The sequence below is a fragment of the Carassius gibelio genome, chromosome B5 (genome assembly GCF_023724105.1).
Source record: "Carassius gibelio isolate Cgi1373 ecotype wild population from Czech Republic chromosome B5, carGib1.2-hapl.c, whole genome shotgun sequence".
Classification (NCBI taxonomy): domain Eukaryota; kingdom Metazoa; phylum Chordata; class Actinopteri; order Cypriniformes; family Cyprinidae; genus Carassius; species Carassius gibelio.
The window spans coordinates 35,999,039-36,027,037 of record NC_068400.1 but is presented as its reverse complement, the minus strand read 5'-3'; the positions used below and the strand labels follow the sequence as shown (position 1 = coordinate 36,027,037).

The 27,999-nt window shown below is 36.1% G+C and overlaps 2 protein-coding genes across 2 annotated transcripts in view; one reads left to right on the top strand and one right to left on the bottom strand.

The window, feature by feature from the left end:
- The first annotated feature begins 221 nt into the window (after positions 1-221).
- stxbp1b (syntaxin binding protein 1b) lies at positions 222-11,490 on the top strand. The gene is made up of 20 exons (XM_052557841.1): positions 222-336; positions 2,600-2,649; positions 2,983-3,064; positions 3,183-3,259; positions 3,810-3,888; positions 3,973-4,076; positions 6,201-6,349; positions 6,577-6,661; positions 6,807-6,937; positions 7,095-7,202; positions 7,724-7,784; positions 7,868-7,933; positions 8,013-8,093; positions 8,169-8,307; positions 8,573-8,682; positions 9,066-9,170; positions 9,254-9,339; positions 9,429-9,583; positions 10,400-10,526; positions 10,709-11,490. The coding sequence occupies exons 1-19, from the start codon at positions 300-302 to the stop codon at positions 10,507-10,509; spliced, it is 1,815 nt and encodes a 604-aa protein (XP_052413801.1). The 5' UTR covers positions 222-299; the 3' UTR covers positions 10,510-10,526; positions 10,709-11,490.
- A 380-nt stretch (positions 11,491-11,870) lies between these two features.
- whrnb (whirlin b) overlaps positions 11,871-27,999 on the bottom strand; it is a 52,377-nt gene continuing 36,248 nt past the window's right edge. Inside the window, exons 6-12 of the mRNA XM_052557840.1 lie at positions 21,135-21,338; positions 20,730-20,939; positions 19,153-19,221; positions 17,662-18,262; positions 16,454-16,635; positions 16,148-16,264; positions 11,871-13,810 (exon numbers count right to left, since the gene is read on the bottom strand). Coding sequence (XP_052413800.1) covers positions 13,628-13,810; positions 16,148-16,264; positions 16,454-16,635; positions 17,662-18,262; positions 19,153-19,221; positions 20,730-20,939; positions 21,135-21,338 — 1,566 coding nt within the window. The 3' untranslated portion in view covers positions 11,871-13,627. The remainder of the gene's footprint in view (positions 13,811-16,147; positions 16,265-16,453; positions 16,636-17,661; positions 18,263-19,152; positions 19,222-20,729; positions 20,940-21,134; positions 21,339-27,999) is intronic.

Genomic DNA, 27,999 nt, shown 5'->3' with positions numbered 1-27,999 from the left:
ATATAACTGTATACAATACCCCGAAACATGACTAAAACAAATCGCTCACAAAAACAGTCAATGCAATATCAATAGACTACATGACAGAAGCTGCTGGAAGGCTATGCGTAATATGCACAAATGTGTGTGTGTTTAGTTTACAAGACATGCAGCATATGTCAACAATGAAGCTGCGGAGGCGTGTGGTGGGATTAGGCATCGACGCAAACACTTCATCCCATGTACGCCAGCTGTAGCTCTGAGCGCGCGCACACTGCGAGTGCGAGTCCAGCAGAGAGAGACAGGGAACAGGTGACAGCATGGCATCTCTGGGGCTCAAGGCGATTGTCGGTGAAAGTAAGAAATATTTTGATTAAGTTGATTTTTGGCTAAATTTCTTATGTCTTTAAAAATTATATTTCAGCTTTTTCTCATTTGTGGTATTATTGACATTTCCTTAGAAGTTTGTGATATGTGTTTACATGTTAGATGTTACTGCACTATTCACCAACATAATCCTCATACAGTAACACTGCTCTTCTTAAATTCTTTAAATGTAACACTCTTGTTATATTAATTATATTATATATTATTATATTGCGCTATGCAAATGATTGTGGTGTAGCTAAAAGCACACTGGAGATTGGAGACACAGTAATCTGTGTAGTCCTGTGGGATTAGGGCTCTAGATGAAGGGAGGCTCATAGTGCTGTTGGGTGGAAGCATAAAGAGCGGAAAAATAGGACTGAATACAAATAATACAGGCAGGAATTTGTTCCTAGTAAAAACTGTTAAGAAATGCTGTTAAACAAAGCTGGCGTTAGATGTTAATTGTTCAGTCTGACATATGTTGTGTTTATTTTTTATCTGTCCTTTCTATCTATCTATGCAAGGAATTATGAATGTGAAACCTTTACATCATAATATTAGTCACCTTTTGCTAAATCTATAGTATCAGCTCAGTTGATTTTAGATTTGTCCTATACTCCATCCTTTTACAGTTATGACATTTCACTTTTTGCTGTCTGTCCTGTGTCATTCTTTCTTGTTATTTCTGTTGCCATAGATAGGCTGGTGTTGATTAAATCTTAAAGATTCTGAGGAAAAACATCACCAATTATCACTTATGAATATTTGTTACTTTTGACAATGTGTAGATCGAGGACTATGTTTTCATTACTGCATCAACATCAGGAAAAAATACACTGATTACAATACATAAATGCTGCTGGATGGTATTTGTCTATTCATGTATTTAGACATATCGGTTTGTACTATTAATATTGTTAATAAAAAGATTTCAGTCCAGTTTCCACCCTTTTTAATCTCACCAGTTACTTTTTTTTCCTGAAATTTGACTGGATGTTGATTTGTTGTTCAACAATTTCAGTAATAGCCTGTGAGGCTCATCACAAGTTTATTTTAATGCAACAACACCCCTGGGTGTTGAAGTGACAGATCCAGTATCAATAGCTGTGAAATGTGTTATATGACTGCAGGAAGCTGTTGTGTTCAGGTTCTAGCCATTCAAGGGAGCTTTTAAAGGGGCAGTAAAAAATTATTCAAGTCCATTGTGCTCACATCCAGTTGCAGAGACACAAAGAGAGAAAGAGAATGAGAAAAATAAAAAAGGAGTAACAAAGAGCAGGAAAAAGAGATACAGAGAGACAGAGGAAGAACAGAGAGGCTGGTGGTGTAAGAGGATTGGCTAGAGATTAGACCTGCGATTGCTGGGTCTCTCTCAATATATAACACACAATATATATCATTTAAACTAACAAATCAAGTTGATCATTTCATATTCTGCTGTCAAAAAAAGACATGAATGGTATATTAGATTTTTTTTATTTTTAATTATGTGATTTCATTAAATTTTCTTAATCATTAACTTATTACATCAAGTAAACACTAAATGCAAAAAGGGGGAAAAGTCTCTACACACCAAATCACATTGAACAAATTAAAAAATAATCCTCATATTATACTAAAATGTGATGCTAAGCAGCAAACCATAATGTTATAATAATAAATTCAGCCCAGATCCATGTTCTTCAGTCTCTGTATAGGTTTTTTTTTTTTTTTGCCGTTTTAAATATATTCAAAAAAAGAAAAAGGAGAGAAGATCTACACTCAGCAACACCTCTACCTGACACTTTTGGCAAACTCTGCATAGTTGTCTCAGTGGACTGTGTGCAAGAAAACGTCTGCCAGAGAGAGTGTATGATTATGCAGTGTTTTAACACAGATATATTTGAAGTGTCATTCTCTCAGATATATTTAAAGTGAGGTAGACATGCTTCCATTATCACACACCTATACTGGATATTTCTTACTCAAGCATTATAAATGAAAATGTTTCCTCAATATTCTTAACATATATTGAGTATGAAAGAGAGTAATAGAAGATCTTTGTCTGGATATCTGTCTCACTCAATGCTATCAGCATTTCCGATTAACGTTTTTATATATAACATATATATATATATATATATATATATATATATATATATATATATATATATACACACATTGCAACATTAATATTACAGTCACAATGGTAAGAACCAAGGCTAGAGAATGTAAGGTTTTTCATGTGTTTTTTTGTTTGTTTTTGCTACAGAGGTTATGAATGATGTCATTAAGAAGGTGAAGAAGAAGGGAGAATGGAAGGTACACATCAGTCTCACCATCAGTTCATCTGAAGAATATGTCAATCATTATGAAGATTGTTCATGTTGTAATGTACAGCATGTGTTTGTGTCTAAACACAATCTTGATTTAATCTGTGCAGTATGATAAAAAGAATCTTGAAATTAACTTGAATCAAAGATGACACTGGTGTCACATTAGGCCTTTTTGCTTTAAAAACCATCCTAAACCAGCATTAAACATACACAGAAGCATCCAATGTTGGCAAACACCATTTAAAACATGTTGTGCTGCACTGGTCTCTGATTTGTTATGTGTTGCTCTACATATATAATGCATGCTGTTCTCCCTCAGGTATTGGTGGTGGACAAGCTCAGTATGAGAATGGTCTCATCATGTTGTAAAATGACAGATATTATGTCCGAGGGAATTACAAGTGAGTTTCACTCCTGTAGAAATGCTTCAAAAAGGCACAAAACCACTTAGCTGTATAAATTATACCGCAATTTGGCTCAAATTGACTTTTTTCATAACATTTCCTTTAATTTCTGCAGTTGTTGAGGACATAACCAAGCAGCGTGAGCCTCTTCCTACCATGGAAGCCATATATCTCATTACTCCATCTGATGAGGTAAGTTGTCTCATTTATTTTTAGACACATAAAAAAGAGCTCATATGGGAGTTTGTATTATATCCCAACAAATACAAGATGATAGTTATTGATATACAATACAATGATAAAATGTTATCAACTGTAATTTCAGCAAGGATGCATTCATTTGATGAAGGAACAGTAAAGAGATTTATAATGTTACAAAAAATTCCTATTTTTAAATACGTTGTTCTTTTGAACATTCTATTCTTTCAAAGAATTCAAAAGATCTAGATTCAAAGACTCCTGAAAAACATTTCCACTGTTTTCAACATTGATAAATAAGAAATGTTTCTTGAGCATAGCAGCATTTGTGAATGATTTCTGAAGGATCACGTGACGTTTAAGACTGGAGTAATAACTGCTGAAAATTCAGCTTTGCCATCACAGGAACAAATTACTTTTTAAAAAAATTGAAAATAGCAAACTGTTATTTTTTAAAATCGTATTAATGCTTTACTTGTTTTATGATCAGATAAATGTTTTTATTATAAATGAATATGTAACATATGTGTGTTTTTTTCAACAGTCAGTTGAGGGTCTCATCAATGACTTCAGAGATCCTCGTAATCCCATCTACAGAGGGGCACACGTGTTCTTCACAGACAGTGAGGATGTTTTTTTCCTGTTTTTAACCACATATACTAGATATTTATCTAGAATATGTATCTCGATCTCTGTTTTTATTTTAGCGATCCCAGACTCTTTGTTCAACTTGATAAGTAAATCCCGTGCCTCTAAATCCATAAAGACACTGACTGAGATTAACATCGCCTTCCTGCCCTATGAATCACAGGTGAGTAGCTTCTACTTTACACCCTGAGACTCGCGAAAGAAGGGATGATGCATAGGAGGATGTATGGAGATGTGGGGGGAAGTGTTTGTATCATGCTGGAACGTTCGAGAGCAGCTTTGGTTGGGTTGTCTCAGTGCCGCCAATCCTCTGTTGTTGTCCTCTATAATTAATCCTGAGGCGTGGCTGAATCACCCCTCCTAAACCAACCCTAATCCTGCTCCCCATTGGCTAATGCCCCATCAATGAGAGAGAGCGTGGAGTTGGAATTTGGTTGGATGTCAGTAGGGTTATGTACATGTGACAGATGGGGCAGTGTGTTGAGGCTAGTGTGTTAGGACAGGGAGAGAGAGATACAACACTGATATGGATTATAGGCCAAGCTGAGGGAAGAAAAGAGGATAGTGTAGTTATTATGTGGCGGTAGATTAATCTGAAAACCATGTTTTCGGCCAAACATGCAGATTGTACAGAATACAGCACACACATACAGGCACAGGCAAGGCAGGTGACATATTGAGTTGTTATTACTATTGTAACAGAAGATTATGAGACAGTAACAGCCCTATAACATCCATTAACATATATCCAGTGGTGGATGAAGTATCTTCACTTTTACCTTTTAGGTTCTCATGGACAGATGGACATTGATTGGCATAAGACAGGAACCTGCTTGGTAAAAAGTTACCTTCGGCACTAAACAAATACAAATAAGCAAGCTGGCTCAATTTTAAACTGCTGCTGTGAATCAGTAATATTGCAATAAAAATATCACATGGCTGAGAACATCCTGTGTAGAGTTGGTTCACAGGGGTGTAATGATGAGGTGTTCGGATCCATATGCAAAACTTTATTATAAGGATGGTCAGACAGGCAAGTAATCAGAAACGGCGTCAGGTATGTCAGAGATATCCAGGATAAGTTACCTTAAAAAGCAGAGAACGGGGCAGGCAGCAGAGAATCAGAGTCGGTATAAACAATCCAAAGGTCAGACACGGAAGGAACGAACAAAGGGAAAAACGCTCGGAAATGTCAGACAGGCTAAACAAGACTTTGCACTTAATGAGAGTCCAAACACAGTTTATATAGGGGAGTGGTAATGGGGAACACCTGGTGGTGATTAGTCCTAAGCATGGGATTCTGGGGAATGGAGTTGGAAATGGAAATACAAAATGCCAGAGTCCTGAGTGGAGTGCCCTCTATAGGAGTTCATGGGCACTCCAGCTGATGAACGTGACAAGGGGACTTTATGGTTTTATTTTCAGATTAATTTTAAAAGTGGTTCTCAACCAGTGGGCTGGAGCCCACTAGGGGGCCTCAGCACACTTCCAAGGGGACAGCAAGATGGCTTAAACGTAAATATGTTACAATTATTTAAAATAAGACAAAATAAGTATTAAATAAGCTAAAACAGCTAAATATGTGAACTGACATCATATTTCTCTATTTTATAAATATTTCGTATATCATGTATTTATTTTAATATTTTCCATCAACAGCTTGCAGTCTTTTCAGTCAAATAATGAGGGTTCCCATGGTCTAAATAAATAAAACCGCACAGTAATAGGAATTTTTATAGTGAGTATACATTTTTGTAGTAATGTCAGGCTCTAAAATGTTTTATTGGGTGCAAATTACGGAAAAACTACTATTTGTGTGTCGAAAATATAATAATAGGCTGATAATGATAACAACAATAATAATAAAGCCTTTATCCTCTAATGACTGAATAAAATAACATGCAAATACAGAAAGAGTGTGAAAAGTTTCTGAAACATCTGGAATTACAGGAATTAATTATTTTGTCACTCCTAGTTTCTGTTAATAAACATGTTAGCTGTCCTTGTTACAGCAGTAGCATCAGAAATATCTTCAAATATAGTCTTGGACACTGAGGGGCCTTTAATTTACATAGGCTGAAAACCACTTATTTAGGGCCAGAACATGTAACCTGAAGAACATATATAATATTTGTTTACAGTTATGTGAAGAGGGTGTGTTTCAAACTAAATATAGTACCTAGTCAACATTATGCAATTTCAGTGATGCAGCTCATGAATCCACGTTTGACTACATTTGAATCTCATTGAAGATCTGAGATGTTAAGAATAAATGTATCTATTTCAGGTGTTCTCAGTGGACAGACAAGATGCCTTCCAGGATTTCTACAGCCCGTTTAAAGCTGATGTAAAGAACCAGGTCTTGGAGCGTTTAGCGGAGCAAATAGCCACCTTGTGCTCCACACTGAAAGAGTACCCAGCTGTTAGATACAGAGGGTGAGCGAGGAAGAAGCAGCACTCACATGAACGTCTTACCATCAATCTCACATTCTCATAAACACCATCTGCTGATGAAACTCCAAGCATCATCAGCCATCTGCAATGAAAATATATAGAATATATAATATAAACACAAGCCCACAACAGTTATTAAATTAGATATAACATATTATAGTGATTAGATTTCTTTTGGAAGGTCATTGATGTGTTGCTTTGTTTTGAAGAGAGTACAAAGACAATGCAGTCCTGGCCCAGATGCTTCAGGATAAACTGGACGGTTACAAAGCAGATGACCCCACTTTGGGAGAGGTGAGTCTAAGAGCTTGTAGCACAATATTTTGTCTCCGATGATAAAAATAAACTGCTTCTGTCTGGCATCGGTGACCTTAATTTCTCATTTCAACTTTAATTCCTTACTGTAGTGTTTTGTGCTCTATCTTTGTCTCTTTCGCAGGGACCTGATAAAGCACGCTCCCAGCTATTGATTCTGGATCGGGGTTTTGACCCTGTCTCGCCAGTTCTACACGAGCTCACGTTTCAGGCCATGGCCTATGACCTGCTGCCCATTGAGAATGATGTCTACAAGTAATAACTCCACGTGTTTGTAATTCATCTATATACTGCTCTGAGGTCACTCAGATCATTTCAAGTGGTTGACTTTTCATGATGTTAATATCTCCATCCATCATCACGCTGTACATGTGTGCTATAGGCAGTTTACTGGTGCATATGTGTTAATCAGGTATGAGACCAGTGGAATGGGTGACACTCGTATGAAGGAGGTGCTGTTGGATGAAGATGATGACCTGTGGATGACTCTGAGACATAAACACATAGCAGAGGTTTCCACGTAAGTCTGTTCAGTCAGGTTGACATTTTTATATAAAAATAGTGGTGGCATCAATTTAATAATTTACACTCAATACGTTATTATTGCATACTGTTTTTTACTGTCACTATTTGCGATAAGTTGCATAAATAGCAGAAAATCCTGATTTTTTTAACAGTGAAAATAGAATCTATAGCTGTTTGCATTTACCTCTATCACCGCTGCCTTTAAAATTATTGTTTTCTATTTTTATGTATTTTAAAATATCATTTATTGATGTGATGGCAAAGCCCAATTTTTGGCAATCATTACTCCAGTCTTCAGTGTCAGAAGTCATTTTAAAATACAATATCAAAACTGAAATCTTTTGTAACATTAAAATGTTTTTACCATTAATTTTATATGTTATTCTGGAAAATTAAAAACAGAATAAAATTTATTAATTTTTAAAGAAGAAAAGGTTTCAACAATTTTAACTAATCAAATGAATAATGAATAATTGTAATAATAATGTATTGAAAATAATAGTTTTTCTCTTTTAGGGCTGTGACTAAATCACTAAAGGATTTCTCTGCAAGCAAAAAGATGAACACCGGAGAGAAGGTGTGTTATTAATCATCGATTAAACACTAACTGCTATTTCTTGATTCTTACCAATAACTGACAAAGTGTTTTGTATCTTCCAGACCACCATGAAAGAGCTCTCCCAAATGCTTAAAAAGATGCCACAGTACCAGAAAGAGTTAAGCAAGGTACTAAGATAATTTACATGTTTTATGTGAACTGATTCAAGGGGATAATATTGCTGATGGTGGTTTTATAATTTTGCAGTATTCAACTCACCTGCACTTAGCAGAAGACTGTATGAAGCATTACCAGGGCACAGTGGACAAACTGTGCCGTGTTGAGCAGGTAAAGCTTATTTTGGATTGGTCTTTTTGCACTCACATTAATTAGTGTTAATAGTGTTTGTATGCTCTGTCCTAGGATCTAGCGATGGGCACAGATGCAGAGGGTGAGAAGATCAAAGATCCCATGAGAGCTATTGTACCCATCCTACTAGATGCCAACGTAACCATTATGGACAAAATCAGAATCATCCTGCTCTACATTTTCCTCAAGAATGGTGAGAGAGCTGCAAAATGGCCAATTGCTTGTATTCTCTCGGTTTTGCTGTGTGTGGGTGAGATGGGGGTGGTACGTTTGACATGTACAGTTTATACACACAGTCATTACTAATATCACACAACGGTGAGCCAAAACTGCCATAACGCTGTAATGCTGGGCTTCAAGGATTAAGAACCAGTTCAAACTCTATAATTACATGTATAATTATGTATAATTATTCCTGGATGACTGTGTGTGTGTGTGTGTGTGTGTGTGTCTCATAGGTGTTTCAGAGGAGAATCTCTGTAAGCTCCTCCAGCATGCTCAGATCCCTCCAGAGGACAGCGACATCATCTCTAATATGGCCCATATGGGGGTTCCCATCATTTCAGAGGTCATTAATGCACACAAAACATGTTCCCCTCCATTCTCCGACCATTTTAAAAAGCTGTATTTTCAGCACCGTTACTCCAGAGTCATCGTAATATGCTGATGCTGGAGACCAAAAACAGTTGTGCTACTTGATATTTTTGTGGAAACTATGATGCATTTAACAAGATTCTTTGATTAATAAAACACTCAAAAGAACAGAATTTATATGGAATTGGAATCATTCGTAATATTACAAATTACTGTGACTTTTGAGCAATTTAATGCAACATAGAATATATCAGCCATAAAATGACAATAATTATCAGCTTATTCAATCAGAATACAGTGCATCACTAATCATAATGTCTGAGGTCGAAATGCATAACTCTAAATATGTTTCTACAGCAAGCAACAACACGTAAAGGGAAGAAATCTGACCGCAAGGAACGAGTCAGTGAGCAAACGTACCAGCTCTCCCGGTGGACTCCTCTGGTCAAAGACATCATGGAGGTGAGCTGAACCAACAGTACTTGCCTCACTTTGGATATGTCATCTTTCTTTTACTTTAATTTCTCCTTATTGCATTACTATAGGATGCCATTGAAGACAAGCTTGACCCAAAACAGTACCCTTACATCTCCACACGCACAGCATCGTCAAAGACGACCACAGCTAGCAGGTAGGATTACCTGCACAAACACATGGATGCAGTATGCAACATCTTCTAGTCAAATATCTAGTGATAATACCACTGCTGTCCATTTTCAGTGCACGTTATGGAAACTGGCATAAAAACAAGAGCCCAGGAGAGATACGCAACGGCCCACGCATCATCGTCTTCATCGTTGGGGGTGTGACCTACAGCGAGATGCGCTGTGTCTATGAGGTCACACAGGCCAATGGCAAATGGGAAGCTCTCATCGGTGGGTTGCAGTGCTCAAGGGCTCTTTCTGACACCACAGAACTATCAATGACTCACTGTTTGAGAGACAACTATTACAACACACAGCATTGCACAATTCTGCCTTGCGGCACTGTGCCTTTAAAAATTCCAAGTGATATATTGATCAGACTTTTTTTTTATTATGCATTTCTATTCAAAAGTTTGGGGTCATGTAGTACTTTTATATTTAGCAAGGGAGTATTTAATCAAAAAATAACATTAAATATTGGATTATTATTATTTAAGTAATATTTTGGATCAATTATGTTTCCACAAAAATATTAAGGAGCACACCCATTCTCAAAATTCATAATAATGAATGTATCTTAAGGACCAAATCAACATTTTAGAATGATTTCTGAAGGATCGTGTGACACTGAAGACGTTGACTTAGCAAAATTAAATTCCATTTGAAAATATATTAAAACAGCAAACAATTATTTTACAATATTAGTAACAACATTTCACAATAGTCTTCTTTCAAAATCATTAAAACATCTTAAAGTCCCAAACTTTTAACTGTAGTGTATATTTTTAGCTGACTTAAAATATGAATTATTGAGCATCAAAAGCATTCTGTTGTGGGACACATGGATTATGGTTATAAAAACACTGTCATTTACCTTGACAATAAATATACACTGCAGTTAAGCGACAGAAAAGATCAGTGTTTACTGATTATTGTATGTATGTGATTAGTGAACTGCATTTAACCACCCACACCCTGTGAGTTAATGTTTTTTTTTTTTTTTTGTCCCAATAAAATCCCTGATCATGTTTCTGACTTCCCTCACAGGCTCCACTCACACCATCACTCCCGTAAAGTACCTAAAGCATCTGCAGCACCAAGACTTCCTGGACCCCAATGCGGCCCCAGAGGACCAGCTTCCTGCAGAAGATAAGTGATGAAGACAAGAAAAGAGGTCAGACCATTATCATTTTAAATGGATTAAATTGGATTTATTCTAAAGCCATTTTTAATAACACTATTGCTTCAATATAAAAAATCTGCTGACATTTTTATCATCACATTTAACACTTTTAATAGAGATATATTTTCATTTACTGTGACATTAATCAAATTTGATTCTTTTGTTCCTTTTAGAATGGGGTGACGTCATTACCCTGACTCACTATTCTGATGTCATCAGTGACATGTTCCAACTAGATAAGCGTTAAGACCCCCATACAATATATCAGGAAGTCTGCCACCCTTCAGCACTTCCCTTGTCAGTAATAGGCTACAGTGAAGTATATTACATAAATAGCCTCTGTTACATTTATAATCACCTTAACATTAACCTCAGATTACATCACAGACCATTATCTTCTCCATTGTTGGTATTATGGGAGCAGTCGACTTGAGTGTACCTCATAGGTAGATAAAATAAGAAGAGAAGATTATTTGAACACAGCGTAGCAAATTGAGTTTGAGATTCCAGTTTCCTGTTCAGTAAATTTATTTTGAATTGAATCAGTAGTTTGACCTGCCATGCAGTGTTAGCCAAGCATGATCTGTGTCTGTTACGTGATCAGTTTAATACTGGATGTCCCATTGTGAATATAAACTGCTTTGTGTTATTTAAATATTGTGGTTTGGAGATAATAGTTACTAGTCCTGTATATAGACTTTTAAAAAAGTAAAACCTCCCTTGTTGATATTCTATTTTTCTTTTACATCTCGACTGCTCCTTGTGTAGTAAGGCAGTATGATTGTTTTTTAAATGTCATAATCTGTTATTTATGCTAAGAATACACATTCATGCTGTGTAAATATATCATCTATATGCCATATTCAAATATATTTAACATGTTTAACACATACGAGGTTATGAAGTGCAAACTATTGTCTTGTGCATATAGTAAAATAAACTGGCTTCTGTTAAACATCTCCTAATTATGACATTTTTCATGACTTTCATGACACAGCACAGAAACAGAAGAATGAAGAACGACAAATCAGAAGAAATAAAAAAAAAATATCTACTGATTCAGACTTGACCTAAAAGAATTTGAATGGTGTCACATTATTGCAGAGAAACCAAATTAATTGCAAAAAGTATATGGTATTATATTGTGGAGGTATAATATATTTAATAGGTATAATATATTTAAATTGAGTACTGCCTTACAAAGTTTTTGCAAAGCTTGAACACACGAGGGCACCAAAACACAGCTTCATCAGAAAACAAAGCCAGATGTACACATTTTAGGATGACAACATTATGATTTAACCATAAAATAAAAATATCAATAAATTACAGACATTTCATTCAGTCTTTATATATTTATTTTAGTCCCTTTTGCAGTTTGGCATAAATCAAATATTTCAGGCATAATATTGATACCCTCAGATTGTGTCTTTATATGGTGTTGTTCTATAATCAGCCTATGATAGTTTACTTCCTGTAAAGATACAATATTATGTGTTTTTCACATGGCAAAGCACAACAAATGACAAGCAACGAATTAACAAAAAGCAGATCTTTATCAACTTAAAAACATACTATCTGTATGTGGTATATGAATAAAATATCTGAAGGGAACAACACTGAAAAACTACAATGCTTCTATGTTACTATTCTAAGTATTGATGTTTTGGTATCATATTTAAGGGTTTTAATGTCTTTGATGCAGTCTTTGAAAACATTATATCAACATTATGTGCAAAAAAATATATTACATAAATAAAATATATACAGCTTTACATTATTTTACCTATGTACAATAACTCTCTGTATGTTGCATAACCCGTAGCCATGCATTTACTTATTATTCTGAACATCAGATCTCTTCAAATTCAAATACTGCTATACATTTCTTCATTATTCCTCTCTATAACCTCTCTTTGAAGTATGCACACTGACATACAGTAAGAACTTTAAAAAACAAAACAGCCTGATTTTGTGCGTATGTGAGAGAGACAGAGAGGAAAAGAAAAGAAAACAAAAGAAAAGAAAAACAATGAGAAAACAGTAAGATACACTAGAATCCTCCTCCTCGTCCCTTCTGTCCAGGAATAACTCTGATTTCCATTCACATATTACAAAAGTTTATTAATATCAAGTTGTTTCACCTCTTTCACTGAATTCAGTTCCTTTCATCAAAAAAAAAATATTAAACACCTCTGGAATCAAGGACGAGTATAAAAAATAAAAAATAAAACACCTCCATAACAATGACTATGCAATTTGATATTATGATTAAAATGATATGTGATTTTCTGTAATAGCAAATCTGTATATTTATATATTTTGTATAAATATATTTTCTGTATATATGTATTAGCTATAATAAATATGAATAGAAATGAACGATTTGATTATATATACACAACTCTACCATTCAAAAGTTTGGGGTTAGTACGTTTTTTTTACTTAATACATTCATTCAGCAAAGATTTATTAAAATCAGTCACAAGTGACAATACAGACTTGATCAAATAAAAAAAAATCAAATAAATTCTGTTCTTCTGAAGTATCATGTATCAATGCATCAAGGTTTTCACAAAAAGAAACTGTTTTCAGCATTGATAATAAGAAATGTTTCTTGAGCACCAAATCAGCATATTAGATTGATTTCTGAAGAATCATGTATCAACAAAGACTAAAGTATATGGCTGTATACGGAGTGAAATATATTAAAATATACACAGATAAGACCGCATAAGAGACTTCTTCCAAAAACATAAGACCCCAAACTTAACGGTAGTATGTGTGTGTTTGTGTGTGTGTATGGCACACATCTGACAGACTCGATATAACCCTGATCTCATCCTATCAAACATATCAGCATCAGTCTTGGCTCAATGGAACATACCAGGAACAGGTTCAGTGAAGGTGTGTGGCAGCTGCTCGTTGTTATAGCGAGAACACAGACGTAAGGTGGGCGTTGCAGCTTTTGAACTCTAAGCTAACTGTGACTCAGATATGACAAACATGACTCATTCAGTCCCTCTGTGTGGACGTGACGTAAAGTGACGTTCTTCGCAGTGGCGTCTAGTAAAACACTCGAGGGACGACTTCTACAGAGCAGAGTTGATCTCGGTGATCAAAAAGTCGACATAGTCTTTGTCTTTGGTCTTAAAGGCCTCGGCAATGACCCGAGTTGCGTCCCGGTGCTCCATGCCTTTTAGAGACACGCCGTTCACCTCCAGAATCACCTGACCCACCCGCAACTGTCCAGAGATATGCACGCAGCCCCCCTTCTGAGAAAGAGAAAGAGAGAAACAAGCAGCTGACTCAAACTTTCCACAAAGAGAGATCATCGATCAAAAGTGTGAGAGAAAAGACAAGTGGAAAATGGGGAGGAAAATGACCGCTTGCTCTCTCAGATATGGCACTTCATATTGACAGGTCATTAGCTAACCTCTTGTCAAAGTATAAAGATAAAGTGCCCGAGGACAGGAAGAAAGAGACAACCGAGATGAGCGTTCTGGCTGTCTTCTTCTGTTTAGCTGGAGGGAGGCCTGTCTAATAGTCCTGCTACAAACTCCTCTACAACACAGATGAGAACGGGTTACATCACTGTCATATAATCCTGCTGGAGTCTGATCTCATTTGTCAATATTTATTACAGTTTAACATGACACCTGAGCTGTACGTGTCTTATAAAGACAGAATAGTGAATGCTCTCATAATGAACATTTGATTAAAACCAAAGTAGATCTTAAGGAGTCTGGAAGTGCGGTAGTCATGGTTACACTTATGACATTGCCTCATTGTGCTTTGCATTTCTTTCAGGTTGCATTCAGTTCGTAACTGTGTCAGACGACATGTAACGTCAAATACTGTATGATGCTTTTAAAAAATACTGCATTAATGAAGAGTCATTATGCGTGTTTTGGCTTTGAAATATGATCCACAGCACATTACAAGTCACTCTCTGAATATGGCATTTTAATAAATGGAGAAATATTAGAATTATCCTGGTGTAGGGTATCAAGGACAATCAAGCACAACTCCATTTACTATTCAATAGCTTAAAGCGAGAAAATAAATCTCTATTTTTCTAATGATTTTTCCTTTTGTGAAGGCCAGCATTTTCAGGACAATCAAATAAGCAGAGGAATTATCTGATGGTATCAAACGGCACTTTAAAAAGCTTTTTGTTTTACAGTTGCTGTTTCAAATAGACCAGCCAACAAATGATGGTGTGTTCAGATCCTCCTGGGAAGTTCGTTTTTTTCGGGGGTTTGAAAGTAGCAATTACTGTTTCAGGTGCATTCGCATCTCTGTTTGGAGTAAGATACTGCAGTAAATACAAGATGTGCTTTGTCTTTTTGATGAATTCATGAAGTTGCTGTAAAATGAATCGGTATATATATAGTATCATAATTACACAGTACAACTGTATTTTTACATGCAACTATTGTAGACAGTGTTGGGGAGTAACTAGTTACATGTAACGGAATTATATAATTTGGTAGCACTGTATTGTGAGGTGTCCTTGTTACATGTTACATACACTTACTTATATCTTACAATTATTTATGCATAATTACATGCAAGAAACCCTAAGATAAACCCTAATCCTAACCATATAGTTATCTTACTTTTTCATCCCCTAAAGCTATAGTCATATCACTAGCTGCTTGATCGCAATCTGTTTTAAATATGCAAGCAAATAATTTCTGTGCAAAGCTACTTTGCGCTAAAGGGGAAATCTCTCACCTTCATGTTGAGTGAACACAACACTGAGAGAAGCGAGCATACGGAGACATAAACGGGTCCTGAATATGCTAATGTGCTCCATTTGCTAACAGATGCTGGGCTAAAGGTCATAAAAGAAATCTGAGGAAAACAAACTGGCTCCTTTATATTTAAAACTTCCTGTAAAGTTGTGACTAAAGATTAAACTACCATCTTAATGCTCCTTGATGCACAGATGGGGGTCTATCTAATGGCAAAAGTATCAACCGTGTCATGACTCATTTTTAATAAGAAAACTGAAATTGTGTTTCATGCAGAGTGGCAATTTTAGTCATGACGGAGAAGCAGGTTTTACTGACCTCAGCATTTATGTGAATATGATGCAACGGCTTTTAAAAGCTTTTTTAGAACCACATTATATAAAGTTACGACTGTATCTTGCACCTCGATGGGTGTAATATCAGACCTTCACAGTACATTAGCTACCCTTTCCATCAGAGGAACAAAAGATACTTTGTGGGAATAGTAATTCTAAGACTTTGTGTTACTTTTATGCTAGCATTTCACATTTATTACAGAAAAACAATATGTGAAAACTACAGAATGTCAAATCAACAAACCATATGCTACCAAAACCTAATGAGCTACCTAGCTTTCTAAGCTAATATATAGGCTTGTTTTTACTATTAATATTTTGAAAACTGGAAGCTCATAGGTGACTATGAGTATTGTGTATTGCTAAGCTAACAATACAATATATATTGTAATAGTGTATGTATTTATACAAGATTTTGAATAACCTTGCTGTTGTGCATTCTTGGATCGCTTAAAAAAAAAAAAAAAAACGAATCTTTCTTAGCCGTGGCTTTGAACAGTGACCCACTCTGACCCACCTGTATGGTGGCGATACGTGGCAGAGGCTGTCTGGTGTTGGCACCCCCTTCAACAGCAATCCCCAGTGTACTGGCACACTTGGGCACCCGTACAAGTGTAGGCTCCATTATTCCCATCTAAAACAATCACAAACAGGGAAGAAAGAAAATACAGATTTCAAGGAAGGTAGAAGAAACAAATGAAGAGTTTAACATGAACTCAAAAATCAAAAGCAGGGCAAACAAGACTAAAAAAGATTCCTGTATAATGGTTATTTATATGATGAAATTTGACTAGAACTCATTTAAACAACTGAACACTCTCACCTGTTTTGCGGAGGCCTGTGCGAGTCCATCGGCTCTGCGTGTGTCAGCTGTGACCTGGAGGAACGGAGGTTTACCTGGTCGCGGGCTGCTGTCCTTACTCAACCCCCCAGCCTCTGCGATATCCACTCCACTGTCCTCACTCAGAGTCTGTCCGCTGTCTGACAGCTGGGACAGCGTGGCTCCTGGGAACACAGACAAATGAGCACAAAGCCATAAATAACCCCACAATTGAGCTTACACAGATTAGAGATCTACATTCAGGGTTTATGTGGACCACACACATTATTTGGATCTGAAATGAGTTACAGAAGCTGGATGAATTCCCTAAGTGCTGAACTTCATCAAAGTTTTGATGGACCTGCTAGGACTGTCAATTTAGTATGTTAAATGAGTGTAATTAATTATTTTAGATGAATGAGATGCCCTATGACCATACGTACATTTTGTAATAAGGTGTCCTGCCATCTGAGAAATTAAAGCCTCTAAAGAGAATTTAGTACCTCCTTTATCTTTAGCCAGTTTTTTTTCAACAGTGCTGTTATCAATAGATTCCCCTGATTCAATTTGATTGTGATACATGCCGTCGTATTTCCATTTTGCTTGTGTATTTTCCCTTTTTTCTCCCACTATGAATGCTGTAAATACAGAAAACTTCATATATTTCAGAAATATAAATTCTGAAACTTACAAAACGTTTTATTATATGCAGTATAATCATCAACACAACCAAAAATGTTTTGTGAATACCAACTTAAGTAAACTTTAACACTTAACGTAACAGTTGCATGTTGCATGAGAAAAGCTGGTGCAGATTTAAGAGCATTCAAATCAAGTTTTTAAATCATCATCAATTAGAGGCTTTTCTCAGAATATACTGATATATGGAATTTAATCGGATTAATCAATATACTACATAATTCAATTTCAGTCCCAACTCGAAGGGATAGTTTATCCAATAATAAAAAATCCTATCAACATTTACTTACCCTCATGTTGTTCCAAACTTCTGTTACTTTTTTTCTTTTGTTGAACATAATATATACATGAAAAAAAAAAGTCTCAGTTTTTTTCTGTTTATACAGTGGAAGTCAATGGTAACCGAAACTGTTCATTCTTCAAAATATCTTCTTTTGTGTTCCACAGAAGAAAGTCATACAGGTTTGGAAGGACATGAGGGTGAGTAAATGATTACAATAGAGTGTCTTCACCTCGTAGTTGGGGCTGAGGCCTTTCCTCTGTCGTCTCCGGCTCGGGGTGTAGTGGGCTGGTCTGGGTGGCACCGCAGCTGTGTGTAGGGGGGGAGCCCTCGAGCTTCTCAGGGCTACAGGGGGGCGGCGCAGGCATTAGCAGAGAAGGCGAAATCGATGGAGAGGAGCGTGGAGAGATCATGGGGGTTCCTTCTCTAGAACGGTTTGGAGACTCTAGGTGTGGGGAGAGCACCGCTGCCTGCCTGCTCATCAGAAACTGAACCAAATCTTTACATGGGGGTCCAGAAGAAGGGCTAGCGTGGTAGGATAATGATCGTGGAGAGCTGTGATGGTGAGAGCAGGGTGGAGGAGTGTGACGGACAGAGCAGGTGGAGGCGGTGTGGTGGATGGTACATGGGGAGGTGTGAGCAGAGCAGGGCGAGTGCGTGTGATTGTGGGTGTGGTTCTCCTGATGCCGCCTACAGGGGGCGGTAAAGAGCAGGTTGGTCTGGGACAGCTTGGACGAAGGTCGTTTGCTCTGATTTTTAGGGCTGGCGTGTCGAACCGGTGGAGGGGGAGGCTTGAACGAGGGGGGTGACTCGGATGACGGCTGCACCTTGTCCTGAAATAAAACATAAAACTTACTGTCTATATTTATCTCCTCTCTGTTGCCATCAACTACCAAGACAGGCAATTAAAGGATGCATTATCACTGAGGCAGGTTATGATAACACAGAGAAAGAATAGAAAAAACACACACTCTGACATTTAAAAGCTTTTAAAAGGTGACACTTTCTTCTAAATCATCAGCACATTCTGAAATTAACAGATGATAAGAGTTGTCTATATGTACAACAATTTTGCATAAGTGCACGTTTATAACAAGACAGTCAATTACGGATTCATCCAAGATAATCGTTTATGATTACAAGAGATAATGTAGGGCTATTGATGCTTAATTAAAAGAGAGCAAGGAAGGGTAGGATAAAAATCTATTGAACTCAACTCAATCTTCAGCAAATTGACTGGATAAAAGGGAAATCTGTCAGATGGTCATGTTCTAATTTAGCATATATATTTAATTGTTTTAATAAATTATGATATCATCATGCAATTTCGGCAAAATCAATACACACTTTACATATACTGTACATTTTTCAATTTTAAGGTCAAGTGGAGGCATACAGTACATATAGACTGCCTCTGCTAAATTTCAAACTATGAGACTGATCTATTGATCTTTGAGATATGAAAAAATAAAAGAGTATGAGTTTCCATCCAAAAAAAAAAAAAAAAATCTTCTGCAATTTTCTTGCGACAGTATTTGTAGTCTTTCAGGGATAAATATTTTGTTCTCCTCCTGCTAAATTATGTCCCTTTCTTTTCTTGCTACATTCAAATGTTAAAATACAAAAGCCATTTTAACGTTGGCTGCTTTTTCTCCATAAAATGTTTATTTAATCCAGTCTAACAGCATGCAAAAAACACTGCAAAAAAATGTAAACAACTCACCAGAGAAACATCAGGAAGAGAATTTAGACTCTCAATTGGCATCAAACTACCATCCAACCTGCACTCATTCTATAAAGGCAAAGCAAAAAAGAAAAAAAAAAACGATCGCTGAAATAACTCAAGTGTACACAGCAACAATCACTCCAGTACAAAATACAATCAAAAAGATGTTTGAGTTTAAGAAACCGTTGCTCTACTTGAGATGCAGCTCTTTTTTCATTAGTTCAGTTCAATTACGGCTTGTGCGGATGACATTTTACAACAGTTTTGGAATCAAATCATACAAATACCAAGACATATCAGATCAGACCAATCAATGCAGGCACAGAAAAATCAGTCTGAATAAAGTTACAAATAAAGATCTCTCTGAATCCAAATACTGTAGGTATTATTAGGATAGAACATCAAAAGCTAGAACGAATGAATGAATGAATGAATGAATTTATTTAGATCTAACTAAGGTTGGTATACATCACTACTTTTGATGCGTAAACTACTTTTCATTTGTGACTATGGACCACAAAACTTCTTTTCAAAAAGTCTTAAGTGTAAATATTTTTAATTTGAGATGTATACATTATCTGAAAGCTGAATTAAAAAGCTTCCAATTGCTGTATGGTTTGTTAGGATCTGACTTTTTGAATATCTGGAATTTGAGGGTGCAAAAAAATAAATAAAAAATACTTAAATAATCGCCTTTAAAGTTGTCCAAATGAATTCTTAGCAATGCATATTATTAATAATAAATAAATTTTTGACATATTTATGGTAGGAAATTAATAAAAATATCTTCATGGAACATGGTCTTCACTTAATATCCTAATGATTTTTGGCATAAAATAAAGATCCATCATTTTGACCCATACAATGTGTTTTTGGCTATTGCAAAAAATAAAGCCCAGGGACTTAAGATGTTAAGACGTTTTGCGGTCCAGGGTCACATTTGGGGTCAAAAGTTTTAAAGAAATTAATAATTCTATAAATTGTTTCAATAAATGCTATTGTTTTAAACTTTTTTATTAAAGAATCCTTTTCCTGGATCCTTTTCTATTAACCAAAAAATCCAGTTCTTTTAAATTTTACTACCATTTCACAATATTACAGTTTTTATTGTATTTTGACTTCTTTCAAAAACATTTCAAAAGCTTTTCAGACCGTAACATTTGAATGGTAGTGTAAACATTGGTTTTAGTGTTAGTGAGTTTTGTGTCTTTTTCAAATTTATTTTATAAATAAATATGTATATATGCATATAAATATGTAGCTATATATTTATACATCAGACTTTCAAAACTTTGAGGTCAGTTGGATATATATATACATTTTTTTATAAGTAATTGAAAAGAAAATGCTGTTCTTTTAAGTGTACTATTCCACAAAGCATCCTGAAAGAACATTATTGTAATAACATTTCGCAATATTGCTATTTTGTTCAGCAAAATAAAATATTCAAAAGCAAATACTTTTGTACTTTTATATAGGTACTTCTAATATTAGCAGAGTAAAATCTGTCCTCCAGTGGATACTAATATTCACAGCACTGCATTACGCCAAATGATGCTCGCACATCCACATGCCTTGTTGTAGCCAAGGACTGCATTGGTCAGCTGGCAGGCAGCAGGAATGTGGCCCTCTGGATGGGTGACACAGATAGAGTCAGGGTGCAGGAGGCCCAGGCCTCCGTGACGAGCTCTCCACGCTTCCATCTCACGATGTAACACCTGCCCGTCGAATCGTTCCAGATCCTGCGGGGCGACCAGAGTCCGCACCTCAGCCAGCAAGGACAGCTGGGGAGCAGGAACAGCCAAGAGATCATTAAAAGAAATACCTGAAATCATCCAAAATATGATACATTTTTCATTTGAATAGAATCCTGCTAACCATCAAAAAAAGAGTTTTCAGTGACACTTTGCATTACATTACAAACATGCATTATGGGTTGTTATCAATTGTCTTGAGATTTTTTTGTTCAGTCATTTCACCTTGGCATGTGTGTTGAAGAGTTCAAACAGGGCCATGGCCAGAGGCTCTACCCCGATGTGTGCACGCTGGTACTCTTGAATGTAATAGATCATGGTCTGTCTCTCTGTCTCTGTCAGAAGCATGTACGCCTGCTCCTCCAGTGAGCTCCAGGCTCCTGCGCGTACCGCTCCGACCGCTGGCACAACACCTTTACAACAGATTGACTGCAAAAGAGAAAAAATAAAACAATAGGAGGTGTGTCTACAGTGCAGTGTTGTACAGGCATGTAAAATCTGTAAAATGTATGTATCATAGATGGCTTCATTTGTTCCACCTGTAATCATATCTTATCATATGTGTCATTCACTCCATCTCAGAACAACACACATCAGAGCTTTGTTACGAAATGAACTAATTCATTCATAATCATGAACTGATATATGTTAAATTTTTGGTTAGGTTTTAGTTAACTAAAATAACCCTGTTTTGAAATAATTGTTTTGATAAATTATTTAATGACTTGCCAGCATAGAACTGATGGATTTAGTTTCATATATTTATTTTTTTAATACAATTCATACATCAATATTCAATATTTTATTTAAAAAAAACTTATTCTAGTTATTTTAATATTTTAAATAAATTTTTCTTTTTCCATTTAAATTTTAGTTGAATGAACTAATTAGTAATTAGTAATTTTGTTGTGTGTGTTTGGCACTTTTATTGCTTTTTTATTTTTCAAATTTAATAACTTTTGAAATGTAATAATTGTAATAATTTTTCATTTGAATTTTAATTACAGTTTTAGTAATTTTGTTGTGTGTTGTTATTTTTATTGGTTATTGTTTTGTTTTTTTAAGTCTACATAGTTTTCACTCATTTTTATTCTAAGATTAGTTATTTTAGTATTAGTTAGTTAATAAATAAAAATAATAAATGCTGCTTTACATTTCTAGCTGAATTTAATACAATTTCAATTAACAATTTTGGGGGATTTTAGTCTTAAGTTAACTGTAATAACCCTGAAACCCTGTCTCACAGTGTTATTTATGCAATTGCAATTTTTGACTTCTACTCAAATTAGCATATTAGTCACTACATGTTTGCTTGTTAAGCTCACGTGACTTTTTTTAGATCATTTTGAATGATGTTATGGTGTCCTGCAATCCCGTCTGAAACCCTTAGGAGATATTTCGTATTAAAATGCTCCCTTTGAAGTCTGGGAACGCATCTAAGTTCAGTTTCGGATACAGCCAATGTTACATGCAAATAGTGTCATGTAGTGCTATAGTGGTATAAAATAGTTGTGCATTCATTAGTCACACCATGTAGTTGATATGAACTGATGTAATGTGCATGTTCAGGTCAGTGTGTGGGCAGCAGGCACTCATGGGAAAGAGAGAATAGCAGCTGCAGGACTGCATCGCTGAGACCTCACCAGCCAGCCATGTCTAATGTGTAATGCTACATACCCTAGGGTAACAAGCTCTCTCTCTCTCTCTCTCTCTCTCTCATTCATTCAGTTGTGCACCTTCTCTTTGAAAACATGCTGCTTACTACTTTTAGACATTCTCCTTAATCAAACCTATATCACAATAACTCCAATCACTGTCAACAAGCTTCCTCTTTCTCTCCTCTCCCTGTCTCTATCCAATTTGCTCCACATCTCCCAGTCCTGCTATTGCTATAAAAAACAACAAACTCTGAAACACCATGTAATCTATGCCCCCCAGTGTTTAGCTGGTGACTTACTCAGAGAAATAAAATCATCAAGTAAGAAACAACAAACCTTAAAAGTTCAACATGAGAGAAAATAGGGACGGATCCACAGAGCAGTTGGTTGTAACCTAAACAAAGGGTCTGATATGGTCTCAAACAACATAGAAAAAACAATACTAAATGTATCTAATTATATAATCACACATAGTTATCAACTTCTAAAAGGGAGGTGAAAATGCTTCACATATCTTTTATTGCTGACATTAATGGTTGTGCATTCAATTTAACATTGACCCAGACTTCATCAGCTTCACACAGCTTCATTTGCAAGGAGGATGAATATGGTTGTGTTCACCACAATTTATTTTGTGCAGTGAACTACTGCCTCCTGGGAACCATCATTACTAAACTGATAATTAAATCATTTTGAAAACATTTTGAAACCCAGCACTCAATTAAAAATGTAAAAAAAAAAATGGTTTACTATTCTGCCCATATCATGATATAAAACTAGCATATTGTTAGACAAGACTATGGAGATATTGAGAGTGAGACATATAGAGAAGAGGCCAGTTTGCTGTGACAAGCGTTGTGATTTGCTTACGAAATCAATACTTTTTTGTATTCATTTGCATCTGTTCTTGAGTGCTACCATTTGAAGAAAAACAGGAGCATCTTTTCCTTCCTCAAGGACTTACTATTCTATTTCTACTTGCACATAGTCAGTGTTACAAACTTCCTCAGACCAATTCATGATCAGACTCTAATTATTCAGTATGAAATGCACAGGCAGCCTATTTTATTCAACTCTTTACAGTGTTCTATGCAGCGCTCATTCATGTTTCCAGCCTGCTATATAAATAACAGACAATAGTTAGTTATAAGTTGCAAGGTAGAGTGCTTATGTTAACAGTTTATTAGTGTTTCTGACACCTGGGACCTCATTTATAAAATGCACATTTGAACTTCACATTTGAAAGTTTTTTGAGTGATCATGTGACACTGAAATTCAGCTTTGCATCACATAAATAAATTACATTTTAAAATGCATTAAATAGAAAACAGTTGTTTTAAATTATTAGCAATATTTCTAAATTTTGATCAAACAAATGCAACCTTGGTGAGACCTTGGTTTCTTGGTGAGAAACTTTCAAAGACACAAGACATCCGAACTTTTAAATGGTAGTGACTCCAAACTTTTAAATGGAAGTGTAGATATACTGTACAGACTTTTTATAAATTGTTCAAAGGAACATTTGGGAAATTATCAAAGATCCACATGTAGGTGTTTTATGTACATCTTATGAGGCCCTGAGTCCAGAAGTTTGAATTGTGTCCAGGGGGAAAAATTTAATTTGCAATAAAATCTTAATAGCTTGTACAAATAGATTATCACACAGCAGATTTTAAACATTCATGTCTGCCAAAAAAATCTCATTTTACATGAAGGACAGTAGCAGGTTTCATTTGGCACTCTGGTTTGCACTTTATCTCAAAGAGCCTAGACTGATGATGCCAGGAGTCTGGAGAGGACCATTCATTCCTCATTACTGCCCGCATCCCTGGATATTGCTGATCCACAGCCCTGATCACTAAAACTGTCCCTTGGCGTTCCACTCTGCCAGCCTTTATCATTAACCTGGGATAAGAGTGTCTCTGCCAATGTAACTCTCAAGTTTATACGGACATACACAAGCACCCTACTCACAGACTCAGCCCCCACAACAAACATGCCACCCATGACTACAGCTGAACTGAGAAATTTCTAGCTGTTTTTCAAGTATGAAGAGTCATAGTGATTTTACAGGATGTATTGTACATTACAAGGACAATGACTATGGATGCTGATGTCACAAGGTCTGAATTTGTTTATTGAAATTAGTTATGACTCAGAGCTGGATACAGGACTAAGAGAGGTAACGTCTAGAACAGGAAGATGAGACAGACCCTCTCTGTCATGATAATGTGATGATTACGTTAGACAATCAAACAGTCTACAAAAATATGTGGGAGTGACAGAGACAAAGAAAACGACGCTGTTCTCTGTAAAACACTATAATACTTCGTAAAGAAACAGATCACTCAATCCAGAACTCACAAATATACACAATACCATTCAAAAGTTTGGGGTCAGTACAATTAGTTTTTTTAATGGATGTCTCTTATGCTCAGTCAGGCTGCGATTATTTTGCAGCATTTACAAAAATGCAGTCAAAACAGCAATGTTTTGAAATAGCCTGTTGTTCAATTTAAAATCACTTTTTTAATATTAATATTTTTCGAACTATGTTTCATATAACCCCTCCCCGAACTTCTGGCTGCCCTCTATCTTGCTCTCTCAGTGGTTGTAGGTCATCGCCGATGTACTTTTCAGTCAGAACTCATTTCACACACCGTGTGCCTAATTCAAACCAGTTTACAGTTTGAACTGGTATATCGCCCAACACTACAGTAAATCTACTGACACAGACATAGAGAGGGGAGACTGGCACTCTGGGTACACTATAGTGTTCACCCAGGTGTAATCTGAGTGACCTACATAAGTCCCATTGAAGTGGTTTGCTCAGGCTTGCTAAAGCTCTGATTCTTCAGGCTACACATGATGGACAGCTTGTATTGTATCCGTTCCGTCAAGCTTTCTAGAAGGACAAGGCCCTCTCATCTGCTCGCAGAATGATGGAAGATTTAGATTCATTCCAACAAAATAAAAGCGTGCCAGGTCTGAGGCGCAGGGGACAGGAGGCAGCCCAGCCTAAAGCACCATGTTTTGAACTGAGAGGGGTTATTCGCGCGCGACCAAACAAGCTAAACAAACAGCTTAAGGTTACTGAGACAAAATACAATTTGAGTCCAACAACCATAGAAAAGGTCTGATGGTCCCTGAACCAATCACTCCCCTTGTCTCCTGTAAGTTCAGCTTTAATGCTCCAGTAAAAAACCGTCAAAACAATTCTCTAAGTCAAACTTAAATGTGACAAAGTATAACTACGTTGACTCTAAACCCCCATAGCTTATAGATGCCGCCATTTGCCTTTTTAGCACAAGGATTAACAACAAATTAGCAAATAAATTATCGCTTAATTTATGTTTCAGCACTGTTCGCGGCATGCATTTTACTGTCTTCATTCAAATGTAATTGTGTAAGCCTAAAGCAGTTCTGACGGTAATCGTCTGAGTAATGATGCATTAGTATGCCTTGTCTCCAATCCACAATTATGAACTAGCTGATTACTGTGAGAGGAAACACAGTGGCTGCTCCGGATAAATCATTGGCTTAATTTGAGAAAAGCTTTTAATTACATTAATATGAAAAACATCATGGGTTTAAGAATTGTTTGCCACCCAACATTAAAAAAACAATGTATTTACATAGTTAACAGTGCGCATTGAGTCAGAGCAGTGGCTTAGTGGTTAGTCAGGGTGCTCTGAACATAGACAGAAAAAAAATTATATTCATTAAAAAATTTTGCCATGACTACCTCCGAGATTTTACTAAATCAGATCCTATAGCACCAGCCAATCTGAAGCAAGCCTAACCAAGCAAATCATTCACAGAACAGTTTGCAGCTTTAACACAAAAGAACACTTTTGACTGAGTTGCCTTATGAGACCTTTTAACCTCTCTGGTCTTCACAGAACATGTCCTTACGTTCACAGAATGGCACAGAGGTAGAATTTTACAGATGTAGGTACATCAAAATGGTCTCAAAAGAATAAACAAACAACAGTCCATTGCTTAACTCCATATCATGTATGTAACCCACACATTTGACTATCATGCTCCAATCACTCATTGTGTGTATTTTGAATATCTATTGATTAGTTTATAGGTTTATATTCATGTTGGGTATATATGAGTTTGAAAATTCATGCTTTAAATGTTTCTATCAGTCAATACTTTGTCAAATGTATTATATTCTTGTTACAGAAATCATGTCCAAATTAAACCTGGCAAGAGTGGGAAAATTCAGACCATGTGACTGATAAGATAATATGTTGATTTATGTATTGGCAGGAGAAACAAAGCAACACCCAGAGCAAAGACAATGTGTAATTGGTCAAGACACCATTTGGGATGTGTACAACATCCCGGTTTAAATACTCAGGACACCATCAAGTCATGTCATTTTAGTCATCCTTTTAGTCATCACTTTTGTTTTGTGCTTTTTGCCATCACTTTTTGCATTCTTTGAGTGCCATTCCAGCATACTTTGGACTGCATGCCCGCTGCTACTTAGCCATGATGAGAAGAAAAACCATCTAGTCTCATTACTTATATTCCTTTAGTTTAGTTTCTTTTCCTTCCATTGAGAGTTTCGTGTTCTGAGTTAAGTTTTGCCATGACGCAGTGTGACTATGTGAATGCATGTGTATTCATGTATTAGTTTAGTGTATATGTCTTAGATTTATCCAGTAAAGTCTTATTCATTTTGAAAAGAGAAGTATCTTGTGTTTTGTTCTTACAAGTTAATGTCTTAAACTGACAATCTTATTGCTGTGCTAATTAATAGTGTTTTCACTATATTTTGGATTTCAATATCCACTGCAGAGTTGATGTTATATGGCTTCTTCAATGAATCGCTTGGCCGACTCAGTGATCAGCCGTAAAAACAGTGATTCTGTCCAAATTCCCTATTAAAACATTAATGATTCACTTTGAGCTAAATTGACCTGTTTCCCTTACAAGGCTTTCAATGATCAGAAGAACCCTAAAATAGGCAACCACCTAATTTAATTAGCTCTAAAAGCTAACCAGAAGCATAATATGACTGTGAAGAACATACTTTTTAGTTTATTGCTGTTTAACATCACTGCTGTGTGAGTGAGGCTGTATTGCCAGGTCTTTGGAGTGACACCTCTATTTCTCTGCTGCAAATAATGGCTCATCCCTCTATATGGTTATAATACTACTTCAGTGAAGATCCTTGTCAATCTGTTAGGTCACCTTGGACATAAATGGGTCTCAGAAATCCTGCACTTGTGCCAAAGTTCTCTGACAGGTCTTGGAATGCACGATTGGGAAATGGAATAGAAGAGCGCTTGCCATCAAATCCATAATAATTTGGTGTAAAAAAAAAAAAAAAAGCAATTCACTTCAAAAGCTTATTTGTTGGGGTTGGAACACCGAACTAAGTAAGTGACAATCACACAAAAAGTCTCATATGC

Excerpts from the sequence above, each read along its gene's own strand:
- stxbp1b (XM_052557841.1), top strand. The coding sequence starts at position 300 with ATGGCATCTCTGGGGCTCAAGGCGATTGTCGGTGAAA. Across the intron at positions 8,308-8,572 it reads CTACATTTTCCTCAAGAATG|GTGTTTCAGAGGAGAATCTC; the intron begins GTGAGAGAGCTG and ends TGTGTCTCATAG. Across the intron at positions 9,584-10,399 it reads CAAATGGGAAGCTCTCATCG|GCTCCACTCACACCATCACT; the intron begins GTGGGTTGCAGT and ends CTTCCCTCACAG.